Raw genomic sequence first — 12,931 nt, 5'->3', positions numbered from 1 at the left:
TTTCTTCTAGTGAGAGGGGAGGTTGAGAGGTAGCAGCTTACTAGAGGGGAGGACAGTTGTCTTGGTTTATCATAGGATCAAGTTCACGTCCTTTGTAGGTTCTTGTTTTGTTAGGCTAGATTGAGTTGGACCTATATTCGGTATGGGGCAGGTAGGTAGCACAGTGGATAGAGCTCTGGGCCTGGAGCTAGAAACACCAGTGTTCAGACTTACTTGCTGTGTGACCCCAGGCAAGTCACTTAACCCCTGCCAGCATAAAACTGGAAAAGGAAATGGCAAACCCCCAGTATCTCTGCCAAGAAACCCCATGAACAGTTGGTCCACAAGGTCATGAAGAGTTAGACCCAACATATTCAGTGTATGTGGCGCATGAGTGGCCCTATGAGGAAGCCTTAAACATTTTTGTGGATACCTAGATGTAAACCACATTCTGATGTTCGTAGAAGAAACCCTTCATTGGAGAAGGAACCAAAAAGGAAACTTGTAGAGATGTAGAGACGTTCATATAGATCTGTATAGATCCAGAACGGTAGCTCTGGGCTGTCATGAGCTTGCTTTATTTCTTTGGATTTTTCATATTTGATTTTTAAGCATAGCACCATTCCCTTGCACTAATAAACAATTTATTCAACCATTCTCAAACTGTTAGACTTGTGTGCTATAGCCTTTCCCATCAAAGCCTTGCGGAGTGTTTCTGTAGAGCTACATCTTATTTCCCCTCCAAAGCGTGTACAGTCTGTGTTCCAGAATGTCCCAGTTCCCAGATCTAGCTCCAGTGCTGTGACTGTTTCCCCACAGCCAAGTCAGGATTGAATGTTATCATTGTGACCTCACTTTGCCGATTTGGATGTGAGGCGAGACCTCAGAGTTGTTTTAATTTTTACTTCTCAGTTATTGGAGTTTAAACAGTTTTTCAAGTGGTTGTTGATAACTTTAACAAACACCTGCAGGATCGTATATTTATCCATTTATGTTCGATACAGTAATAGATATTACGGTGTAAATTCATGTTAATTCCTGATGTATTTTCTAGATCAGAATTTTACCAGGTACATGTACTGTAAAGTTTTTCCTCAATTTTTCTATCATGGTTGGTTTTTGTTATGTAAAAATACTTTTATTCTTACATAATCAAGCCCGTCTATTTTCTCTCCTATGATTTTTTCCCATTTATTTGACAGATATATTTTCTCTCCAGTTACAATGAACACATCATTAATTTGTCTCATTTTTCTGATCATTGGCATATTTGGAACTTCCTGTGGTTTATGATAATCTCTAACCCCCCCCCCCCCCCCCCCGCTCCCCCCCTCCAGGCCTGCCTCATTCGTGACCTTAGGTGACTGGGAACCCTCGTCACGGCCTTGAGCCTGAGCTTGCTTCACCAGTCAGGTCTCTGGAACAACTTCCTCAGCCTTTTAGGGGAAGAAGCTAGCTGCACCTCCACCGCAGGGACCTTGGTGGACATTGTTTCTGTCACACAGAGGCAAGGCCAGGAAGGCAAAGTCGCGGTCTGTGCCACCTCCTTGGCCTTGTGTCTGGCTTTTGGAGTGTGGGGCGTCCCTGCTATATGGGCGTGGTGTTAGGCTCTTCAAGCTCAAAGCTGCCCCAGAACCCTTGGGACATCCTGGGTGGGTGGGTGGGCCCAGACACAGCTTTTGAGCCTTTGTGCTCATCCTTCAAACTGTGTTTGTGAAAACTTTCACACTGGCATTATTTTTACACTAGTTCACAGGTAACTTGCTCTGTTGCTGTTTGTATGGAAAAGCCACTTAGTGAGTTGTGCTTTGCATGTGTCTTAACAGAGGGAAGTTCCTGTCTTGGTGAGCTCATCAAGGAGGACAGCTGGGGCCTTCTCCTGAGGAGCCAGAGCCAGGTGTGAGCCTGTGTGGAGGCCCAGGGCCTCTTGGCTCTTGGAGGCAGGGACATCAGATTCTAAATTGCTCTGTGACCCTGGGCAAGCGGGTTTCCTCTCTGAGCCCATTTCCCCATCTGCAAAATGGGGGTAATAGCACCTTCCCCTTTCCTCCTATTCCCGGTTGAGTGGAATGTATTTCTGTACCTGTGTGTCTTTTGTTCCCTCCTTGGAGCTAAAAGTGTTGGCCGCTCCCCCAGGCTCTTTCTTGTTTGTGGAGAAGCTCACTTGGGAACTTCAATTGTACAAGATCATTTTCCTAACCTTTCCTCCTTTTCTTTTCCGTTCTCTCTTTCCATTGTACTCTTAAGGCCATAAAGATATAACATTCACTCGCAGGCCCTCTCTAACCTTCATGATGGTGTTGGGGTTCAGAGAAGATACAAGTGGCACCCTCCCATTTAGGATGGAAGCAGTTTAGTCTTGTTTAATCCTTTGTCATGGTTCGTTAGTGTTTACGTTTTTGTGTTTTTCTTTCACAATTGACCAGTGAATTCTTTCCACTTCCACTTCGCTCTCCACTTCTTTCTATAAGTTGTGGAAAGTTTCTTGTAAGATTTCTTGAAATAGGATCATAACCTAACTCCAGTTTCCAGGTCAAAGAAAAAATACTGCAGCAGCCAGAAAGAGAGAATTCAGATACTGCAGCATCACAGTCAGGATCTCACATGACTTTAGCAGCCAGCACTAACAAAGCAGTGAAGGGCTTGGAATGCAATATTCCAGAAGGCAAGGGATTTAGCCTTACAACTGAGGACCACTTACCCAACAAAACTGAGTAGTATAATGCTTCCAAACACTCCTGATGAAAAAGGACCGGAGCTGTGTAAAAACTCTGAAGTTCAAACACAGGGGGTTTAGAGAAACTTTGTTGCATTCATAAAAGCTTTTAAAGATTTTGCTTTTTTAGGGTTATGCTTTATCCCGTCCATTTATGCCCTGGCTGGTTTTTTCTTGGAGGTTTTGCTCGTAGATATTTTGGAATCCTCTTCTTCAGCGTTTGTGTCCTGAGCGTCCCTGTCTCCATAACAGCTCTTTGTGGAGAGGAGAGGGGATTCTTTTTGTTTGCCCTTTCATTCAGCCTGCTTCCTGACTCAGGATTGATACTAGCATGAGTCTCTGCGCAGATCTTTTTTTTTTTAAAACATTTTGTATTTTTATTAAAACATATTTTATCTTTTTCCAATTACACGTACAGACAATTTTTGGCATTCTTTTTTTAAAATGTTTTCTAGGTCTGTTTGGAGGAGGGGAGGTCACTATACTTTTCCCTGCTACTCCACCATCTTGGCTCCTACTTGGAGGTATTTCCCAGATCTCGAACCGAGATAATCTTTGAGTCAGGCCAGTGATGAGTAGAGGCTTTGATGTCACCAAGAATGGAAGGACAAGAGTACACTAAAGAATTGTCTGTCACTCAAGTGCAGAGAACGGAGAATCGTAGCAGTAGAACCCTGAGTTTCCTGTCTCCTCTCCTCCCCTTTATGGGTCATGTGGGACTGTATCAGTCAGTCTTCAGTATTTCCTCCCTCTCAGTTGTCTTGACTTTTCAGCCTGTGTTCCAGCAAGATCTCCTGTGACTTGGCTTTCTCCTGGAGGAAAGAATATGGGGAAATGATGGTCAGCATCAAAAAGTCTTGAATACAAAGACCAGCCCTTATCTGAAACAGCCATTTCTGGTCATCTCCTCGGAAGCACATGTAGCTATGCAGTGAACTCCCCTTTACCCCTTCGAGCCCCTCATTGTAAATGAGTAGCTCAACTGGATGTTTTTCTCTTTCTGCATTTTAAGGCAGGGAATTAGGGAGCTAGCTGTCAGGAAAGGTAGAGTGACTGCCATGGGAGTTAGTGGTAGCTGGGGCTTGAGGCTGTTGGATCACAGCAGATGTAGCCTGGGAGACCCTGACTGTCCTAAGGCCAGGCTTCCCTCTCAGTAGGAGGAACAGAAGCCCAGTGCTGCTTGGCCCTTGGAGCCAGGGACTTCAAGGGAAGACCATGCTGGCAGCCATCCCAGCTGCCACGGAAGAGACCTTGGGCCAGGAGTGAGAACAGCTAATGGGGACAAGTCTGTGAAGAGACGAGTCGAGCTCAGCTCCTGGAAGGCTGTCTGGGGTCTAGTGACCAAGGCAAGAGACCACCTCACCCCCAGGCGGATTGCCCCTACAGAGAGTGGCCCAGTCTCACAATATATCCCCTTGACTTTTCCTATGACCATACAAGAGAGAGAACATCAGAGGGAGAGCAGAGAAGGTTTGGGGAGATAAGGAGCTGCTTGGCAGGCTTCTTTGCAGATCTTTTATGTTAATAAAAGCCACATGGCTACAGAAAGGTGATCGCCTGTGTAGCATAGGTGTAGAGGGTCAGACTGAGCTAGGGACTTCCCCATGTATGGCACTTGGGGCCTCTGGGGCTGTAGGTGATGCTATTTTTGTGGTCAGCCCAAGGAGTATTTAACATTAACCCTTGGCCTAGAATTTGGAGGGCTTCATGCTTTCCTAGTCCTTTTGAAATTGTGTAACTTGATAGGAAAAGTGGTTTCTGCATGTACGTAGAGAAAAATCTTATTGGGAGGGAGGGGGAACACAGACACATGCTGGTCGCTTGAGCATAGCACCACCTGGTGCAAAAATTAGATATCACACGTTAATTGTAAAGTGACCCTGTCTTCCTTGTGGGCTGTTACTGTAGCAACTGGAGCATCAGTCAGCAAGTATTAGATGCCTACTGTGTGCCAGGCTCTTCACTGGTTATTGGGGATACAAACACAGTGGGTGTGGCTTCATCACCTTCTCGTTGTGTTTTCTGTAAAATCCCTCCTTTTGTCTGTGTAGCAACTTCCCTGTTTGTTAAATGAGGGCCGTGCAGTTCGCCTGGGATTGCCATCGTGGGTCAGACCCCGTAGGTCTATTTAGCCACGAACATTATTACCAGTGGAGACTCCTTTGTTTTGTCTACTTGGATTTTGTGTCATCTGTCTGTTTTCCCTTTATGAGATTTTGAGCTTTAATTTTCCTGCCTATGAAGAAGTATTATATATTTACAGAAGGGAGGTATTTCCTTATGGCAGTAGTGAGGTTCCCCTGAAAGCAAAAGACTTAAGAACTCTTTGAACTCGTAAGTGGAAACTCCTTTGCTCTGCACTGGTGATGTCTCCTCTTAAGCCCAGCATGCTTCCTGTGCTGTATTGTTGGACTTTGTTGTGTTTCTACTCAGGCAGCAAATAGGAAGCCCCTACTGTGTGCTGGGGACACAGAGGCAGAAATGAACCAGGCCTTGCCCTCTGGGCTCTTCTGGGGGTAAGTGTTCTGACTGGTTTGGGTTGTTCGTCCCTACGATTTCAGACTTCTCTGTCAACTGCTTTGTCTCCCTATAGGCCTCCTTGATTCTTTGCCGTAGGCCTTTTCACCCTGGGGAACAGGGTCAGATAGAGAGTGCCAAGCTCCTGGTCTTCCTTAACCTGTCCTTCACTTACCTCAAGTTGGAACGACCCACCCGGGCCCTGAGCTATGGAGAGCAAGCCTTGGCTATTGATCAGAAGAATGCGAAGGCCCTCTTCAGATGTGGACAGGTGAGCGTTAGGGGAAGAGATTTAGGAAGCCCCAGACCCAACAAAGAAACCTTCTTGAAGCCCATGTTCTTTTAGTGTCCACGGGGCCGTGGCTGGCCAGCTCTCTAGAGCATCCGCCCCCAAGGACTTGGAGGTGGCCTTCCAGTGCTGTGACGCGGAGCCTCCACCCAGGGGCTTCTCCTGCTAATGATTATCCATTTATATCAATTAGTCACCCAGAGTGCATTTAGCTTTTATTAAGGGCTGTTTGCTGAGGGAGTAGAAAAAGAATTGACACAAAACATCTCCACTTGGTCCGGGCCATTCTCTCCCCCCAGTCCATACCAAGTCCAGGGGAGCATTGCAGGAAGTACCCATGTCCAGAGATAGTGCACATTTTCTGGCTGCTGGAAGGCCTCGTCTCCTTTTTTTGAGACTGGTCCCATAGCCCTTGCGTGTGGCTCGGCCCTTCAGAATGGTGCAGCTTCTCCGACTCCTCACAGAGTCTTTTGAAGATGCCTTCCCACAATGCATCTAGTTTGTCTTTGGCTCCCAAAGCAGACACAGCATCTTCTGTTCTGGAACAACGCTTGGACGAAGATGCCAGGAGAAATCTGGAATCCTCCGACTGGTCCTCTGGCCAGGGTGGGATGGAAACCAGGACTTTGCCCAAGCTGGCTGTCTTCCTCTCCCTCACCCCAAACTTGGCTTGACACAGGATAGCTTCCTCCACGAAGCAGCTACGTAGTGTACATGCGTTCAGACTCACCCTTGGCTTTGCGTAAGCCCCACAAGGTGTGACCAAGTCCCTCAGTCAATGTTCCAAACAGATTTTCTGTTGTACGTAGTGGAAATGTCTTTGATTGATGAGGGGGGAGGGGATCCAGACCTTGTTCACACTTTTCGTTAAATTGAGGCCTCAGTGTGGCTTCTTATCCATTTCTTTAAGTGAGGTTAGGTGATTTGATTTCCTCAGTTGACCACCCCCACCCCACTCACCTTACTAAATACGGACTCCAAGGATTTTACTTTTCCCCAAGCATGCAGTGCAGTAATTCTTTCCATCTTTAATGGCAGGCTTGTCTTCTCATGACTGAGTATGAGAGAGCCCGGGATTTTCTGGTCCGAGCCCAAAGAGAACAGCCTTTGAATCATGACATCAACAACGAGCTGAAGAAGCTAGCCAGGTAAGTGTCCTCCTTCCAGCTTGTCGCCAGGCCGTATGGACCATGTGGCCTCTGGGCCTCACTCATCATAAGGAAATACTGGGAGGCTTTCTTCAGGGGGGTGTGCAGTGTGCCCAAGGATTTCAGTCTTACTGTACTTTAAATTCATAAAGGAATCACTAAAATTTCTAAAAAATTTAGGACATTCTGGATCTTTCCTTTCTGATATTGAAAAATAACCCTCTCAGGTCAGGGATGATGATTCTTTACAAGAAAATGTCATAGTTAGCTATCAAAAGCCATTGCATGCAAGGGCTGGTAAGCCATGGAACCATGTGGGCTGGTGAAGAAATGCACCTTCTCTCCACACGGCGTCTGGGAACTGTTTCCTTTGTAGCCATGTTAATTATTTTATGTATTTAAAAGAAAGCATCCCTAGGCTTCTGCAGACTGACGTCAAAGAGCATGGTGATGCCCTTGGATCAGCCTCCTCTGGGCCCTCCGGCTGCCTGGTCAGAAACCTAGGTGTGCTAGTGGTCACCTCTCTCAGTCCTCCCCCGGAGCAGGAACTGTTCCTAAAGTTCCAGTCCTGCACTCAGAGACAAAAAGGGCAGAGGCCTTGCTCTGGGGGACATGGACCTGCCATCTCCTACAAACAGGACTTTTAGAAGTAATTTATTCTCTCTTCCAAAAGCTGCTACAGACACTACATGGATAAGGAGAAGGAAATGTGCTACCGAATATTTTCTCCTCTTCATTCCTCTGCTGTGCAACAAAACTGAAGGTGAGTTGAGAGCCAGAAGAGGGTGAAGGCCATGAGCCCCTTGGGTCAGGGCTAATGGAGGTCTTGGCCTGAAGACTCTAAGGGTAGATTGGAGGTGTAGCAGACCTGGGTGGAGAGGGAGCAAGTCACCACTGATCATGCTGTTTGGAGCCAGACATCAAATTGGGGATTTGGGGGGAGGCAGTGGGGGGGCTTCTCCTGAGGTCTGAAGCCCCAAGGAGACCAGGTCTGAGTTAACATTTCTCCCTGTAAGGTCCCCCAAGCACTCACTCATAATGAGTGCTCACTTGTACATAGCAGCAACCCCTTCTCTCAGCACCCCAGGGAGACAGTAATGGCAAGGATCATTGGAGCCATTCTACAGGTGGAGAAACTGAAGCCCCAGGCATATAAGGGATTTGCCTGTTACACAATAGTGAGTGGCTACAGTTGGATTCCATACAAGCGCTTGCTGCTTCACACCTGGGACTTTGTTGGTGTCTCCTGCTGGGTTGACCTCCAGTTAACTATGGGTAACACAGAAATGGTGATTGCAGTTGAACTGACAGCTCAAAGCAAAAGAGCTATGGCTCTCTTGTTTTGATTTGTGCAAGGACCTGAATCTTTGTACCTTCCTGTGCTAAGATCAGGACCCCGATTCATTTGGCTCGTCTTGAATGGAAGCCATCACCTCTGAAACCTGAGTGTTGTCTTGGAGAGGTTTCTCAGTGGGCTTTTCTGTTTGTCCCCCCAGCACTTGGGCACATGGGAAGTCCTTAATCAAAGGATTTCCATCCCATTTCACGTCAGAGCTCCTGGAGAATTAAGTCTAGCACAGTTCCCACCATTAAGATTTTCCTGAGTGCACAGAATAATAATACACTTACTCAGTCAACTGTTACTTAATCCATGGAAAAAAACCCACCTGCCTCCAACACCTGCTCAGCCACATAGATAAGTCTGTTCTCCTGAGGGAAATTAAACAAGAAAGCAACTAACAACAGCTGCTGAATGAAGGCAAAGCGATAAACCTTGACTTTGTGGAGGCCTCCAGCCTCTAAGCAGCACCAAGAGGCTGGCTGTCAAAGGGCTCATTCATGGGAGCTCCCGCTCCCTGCCTGTTCCTGGTGCGCCAGGTTGAAGCCAGCAGCAAATGCCCCTGTCCTCATCCTTGCCCTCGCCCCATGACTTAAGGGACTCTGAGTGGAAAGATTTGCTAATATTTGAACTAAGAAATGGCTTGACACCTCCCGCCCCACCCTATTCGACATTCTTTGGCATTCAGTTATGCTCCAGAGGGGACAGTGGGTTTTCTTCTGTGTTCTGAACCCCTTGGTGTGTTCACCTTAACCAGGAACAAATTTGGTCTGCCTTTGGTTCAGCTGGGAGCTTGGCTTTTCTGCAAGGACCAGACCTCAAGGCTCCCTGCTCTAAAGCCATGATGCTCTGACCTAGGAGGGTGTGGTACATGGAGCAGGGGCATCAGGAGACCCGAGTCCAAGGGCAGCCTCGGATCCTCACTAGATATGTGGCCCTGGGCATATCATCTAAACTCTGCTCCTCTTCCTCAACTGTAAATGGAGGTAATAGCACTTTCCTCCCAGGGTTGTTGTGAGGATCAGATGAGATAATATTTGTAAAGTGCTTAGTTTACACACAGTATGCACTTAATTAATGCTTGTCCACACCTCTCCCTCACCCCATCCCCTGGCTTGATTTGGGGGGAAGCCTGTAAAAGGGCAGGCGGGAGGTGGGCAGTGTCCTCGAGGTGCCAGCTTGGTGCTTGGCCTCTACCTCCTGCCTCCGATGCACCTTTTGGAAGGCCCTGTTCAGGCCTGAGTCCCCTTCCTCCCTGTGTCTGGGCTTTCTCCAGGAGCCAGTTGTGATGAGAGTCTAGCTTGCTGCCCTCACCTGGGGTGGTGCAGCTGTTACTCTCATTTGATGGGTGAGGATTGGGGCCTGTGCTTGAGAAGCCTGACTGTGCTCATGCAGCTAACAGGGCTACAAAGTGGAACCAGGACTTGCCACTTTTTTAGTGATTCTTATAGCCCGAGTCCTTTGTCATCAGAAGTAGAAGTGTTAATTATTCCAAAGGTTGTGTAAAAAAAAAAAATGGATTTGTCTGCAGGGCAATGAAACTGCATCTGACAACACATCCTTTGATGGTAGATCTAGGGCAGATCAGTTTTAGGAAGGTGTTCAATGCTTCCCGGTAGACTTGTGGACAAGACAGAGAAGTGGGTTGGATGTTAGCCCAATTAGGTGAGTTCATAGGCTGTTGTTAAGAACGGTACCCAAGAATGTTGATGGAGGAGATCTTCCAGCTGGGTCCCTCTGGAGGAGGATGCAGAAAAGGCCTGTTCTACAAAAGTGGGGAATTGGGTCCCATGTTGGGGATCTGGGAGCCTTTCCAAGCTTGAGATGCTGCAGAACAGGACTGCCTCCCTTGAATGGCCATGCTGATGGTCTCAGAAAACCCCCTGCTAACATTATCTATGGTTGGCTGTGTTTTTATTTTGTTAAACGTTTCCCAGTTATATCTGAGCCCAGCTCAGCTACACTTGGGGGTTTTCCGTTCTGACACCTCTGCTGACATAGCCTTCACAGAAAATTTCCAAAAGCCTGAACATGCTGCCACCTCTGAGTTGTGCTTGTACAACTTCATCTGAGTTGACCTCTTTGTACAAAAAAGGAAACTGAGGTGCAAGTTCTCTTGACTGATAACTTTCAGACCTGTCCTTGATCCCCATCATCACCTTCCTCTCATTCAGAACCTGGGGTGGGGGTGGGGGTCAGGTTCAGCTCTACCTCTGCCCTTCTCAGCCCACCCTGACCTTCTGTTTCCTTCTCTTTAAAAAAAAAAAAAGTGGGTGTATGACCTGAATCATCTCTGAGGTCCCTTTCAGCTTGAAATTCTGACACTTGTAACCTGCAGCCTGGTGTAACTGAAAGAGAAGTGTCTTCAGTGGTGGGGAGTGCTCCCTCCAGAGCCCTGGGGGATAGGGCTGGAAGGCGGGGACATGGCCTGTCTGGAGAAGGAATTCTTCTATGTTTTTGGAGCACAGATCACAGTCACCAAAACTTTGAAATGTCGAATAGTCAGTCACTTAGACTTGATTGCAAACTCAAGCTCTGATTGAGACCCTAAAGATTTGAGATGAACAGTTTTTATATAATCAACTTGGGAATTTTCCCTCTCGAGTTGTTGCTAGTTTATATCTTTTCACTGGCATTTGTTTAGGGATTTTTCCCCCTCTCATTCCTTGCACAGAAAAGAAATTTAGACCTTGGAGAATTGGATTAAGTGATTAAACCACACTGCCTGGCCTGTCCAACTTCAGGGAAAGAATATCTTAATTTTTTTTAAATATCTCTTTCTGGCTTTCGGCCTCCCAAGCTCAGTGCCAGGATCTGCTGCTTCAGGTGCATCCCAGAAACAAGATGGTGAAGGTTGGAGTCAATGGATTTGGCTGTACTGGGTGCCTGGTGACCAGGGCTGCATTCACCTCAGGTGGAGTAGACGCCGTAGCCATCTATGACCTTCGTTGACCTCAACTACATGGTTTATATATTTCAATATGACTCCACCCATGGCAAGTTCAAGGGCACTGTCAAGGTTGAGAATAGGAAACTGGTGATCAGTGGAAAAGCCATCACCACCTTTCAGGAGAGGGATCCCACCAGTATCAAATGGGGAGATGCTGGAGTTGAGTATGTTGTAGAGTCCACTGGAGTTCTTACTACCATGGAAAAGGCTGAGGTTCACTTGAAGGGTGGAGCCGAAAGGGTCATCATCTCTGCCCCTTCTGCTGATGCCCCAGTGATCATGATGGGAGTGAACCATGAGAAATATGATAATTCCTTTAAGATTGTCCATAATGCTTCCTGCACTACCAACTGCTTGGCCCCTTTGGCCAAGGTCATTCATGACAACTTTGGCATTGTGGGAGGACTCAAGACTACAGTCCATGCTATTACTGCTACCCGGAAGACAGTAGATGGCCCCTCTGGTAAGCTGTGGCGCGAGGCTGCCCAAAATGTCATCCCTGCTTCCACTGGTGCTGCTAAGGGTGTAGGCAAGGTCATACCTGAGTAAGTGGGAAGCTCACAGGCATGGCCTTCTGTGTTCCTACTCCCAATGTATCTGTTGTAGATCTGACCTGCAGCCTAGAGAAATCTGCCAAGTATGGTGATATCAAGAAAGTGGTGAAGCAGGCATCAGAGGGACCCTCGAAGGGCATCTTGGGCTACACAGAAGACCAGGTTGTATCCTATGATTTTAACGGCAACACCCACTCTTCCACCTTTGATGCTGACGCTGGTATTACCCTCAAAGACCACTTTGTCAAGCTCATTTTTTGATATGATAATGAGTATGATTACAGCAACTGTGTAGTGAATCTCATGGTCTACTTGGCCTCCAAGGAGCAAAGTGAAAAGCCATGGATCTTCATCCCCAGCCAAAAAAGGAGGTCTACCACTGAGCCTGCATCCCTAACTTATGTTCCTGTACTGGGGATACCATGTCCCATTTGCATCCTTGTCCCAATACACCCCTGTAGTACAGGGGAGAAGCCTAGAGTCCTGTATTGTATACCATCGATAAAGTCACCACATTCAGTGCAAAAACAAAAACAAAAACAAAAAACCTCTTTCTGGGAAGAGCAGTGGCAGGTCCCCAAGAGCTCCATGGTAATGGGGAGCTTGGGCAGAGCTCGGGGCAGTGCACATGGGCCTGTTGGCAGGTTGGGTTGGCCCTATCCCCTAAATCTAGCACAGAAGGAGCCGGCCCTGCAGAGAGTAGCCAACAGCAACACACTGAGCCAGCACGGCAGGAAGCTTCCTCACATTTCTGAGCCTGGCAGTTTATTTCAGAGCAAGTCTTTGCCTCCAGTTCAAGGAGCCGGAGCGAGTCAGAGACCTGGTGTGACCAACCCTGGGATCTAGAAGAGGAGATTCAGAGTGAGGGTGAAACTTCCCCAGAGTGTAGTTGATGGCCCAGGCTTGGCCTGGTTCCGAATGTCGAACAAACAGGGGCTTGTGCAAACTCCCAGCTCCTCTGCTGCCATCCTCTCCCCTTTCCCTGAGAAGTAACACGTGTGCCTCCTCAAAGGCACATCCTGCCAGGCTTGCGTTTTCTTGTAAGGCATGTCTGGTGTCATTTTCTGGGCATCTGCTGCATATAGGATCCTGACCTCAGAGTGGCTGAGAAATCCCCTCCCTCCCTCTGTGCCTCAGAATCCCGGAGATGCCAGTGAAATGGCCCTTTGTTGTGTGACTATATATAACCCCGTTTGGTTTCGTCCGTTTTCACTAATACCCCTCCCTTGGAAAACATTTCCCCTGGTTCAGTTTCTTTGGCTCCCTTGTCTCTCACCACATCCTCTCTTGGCTGCTGCCACAGGCCCTATTCCTGATTCACACTCCATCTTGCTTCCTGCCCCATGAAGCACAGAGATGAGCTTCATTACACTCCCTGCTCCTGGTGTGCGACTTGCAGTGAGGGGAAGCCTGGCAAAGCCCCAGAACTCAGCTGAGTC

General features: G+C 47.6%; 1 protein-coding gene and 1 pseudogene across 7 annotated transcripts in view; both read left to right on the top strand.

Annotated features, from left to right (window-relative positions):
- Nucleotides 1–12,931, top strand: part of FKBP6 (FKBP prolyl isomerase family member 6 (inactive)) — a 51,485-nt gene that overhangs the window by 11,390 nt on the left and 27,164 nt on the right. For all 7 annotated transcript variants that reach the window (XM_072640227.1, XM_072640228.1, XM_072640230.1 and 4 more), the window contains exons 6-8: nt 5,289–5,483; nt 6,540–6,649; nt 7,323–7,412. In XM_072640227.1, the coding sequence (XP_072496328.1) occupies nt 5,289–5,483; nt 6,540–6,649; nt 7,323–7,410 (393 nt within the window). In that variant the 3' untranslated portion in view covers nt 7,411–7,412. The remainder of the gene's footprint in view (nt 1–5,288; nt 5,484–6,539; nt 6,650–7,322; nt 7,413–12,931) is intronic.
- Nucleotides 10,833–12,338, top strand: LOC140522621 (glyceraldehyde-3-phosphate dehydrogenase-like; annotated as a pseudogene).

The sequence above is a fragment of the Notamacropus eugenii genome, chromosome 2, assembly GCF_028372415.1.
Source record: "Notamacropus eugenii isolate mMacEug1 chromosome 2, mMacEug1.pri_v2, whole genome shotgun sequence".
Lineage (NCBI taxonomy): Eukaryota > Metazoa > Chordata > Mammalia > Diprotodontia > Macropodidae > Notamacropus > Notamacropus eugenii.
The sequence above is the reverse complement of the archived record's forward strand: the minus strand, read 5'-3'. Positions and strand labels throughout refer to the sequence as shown.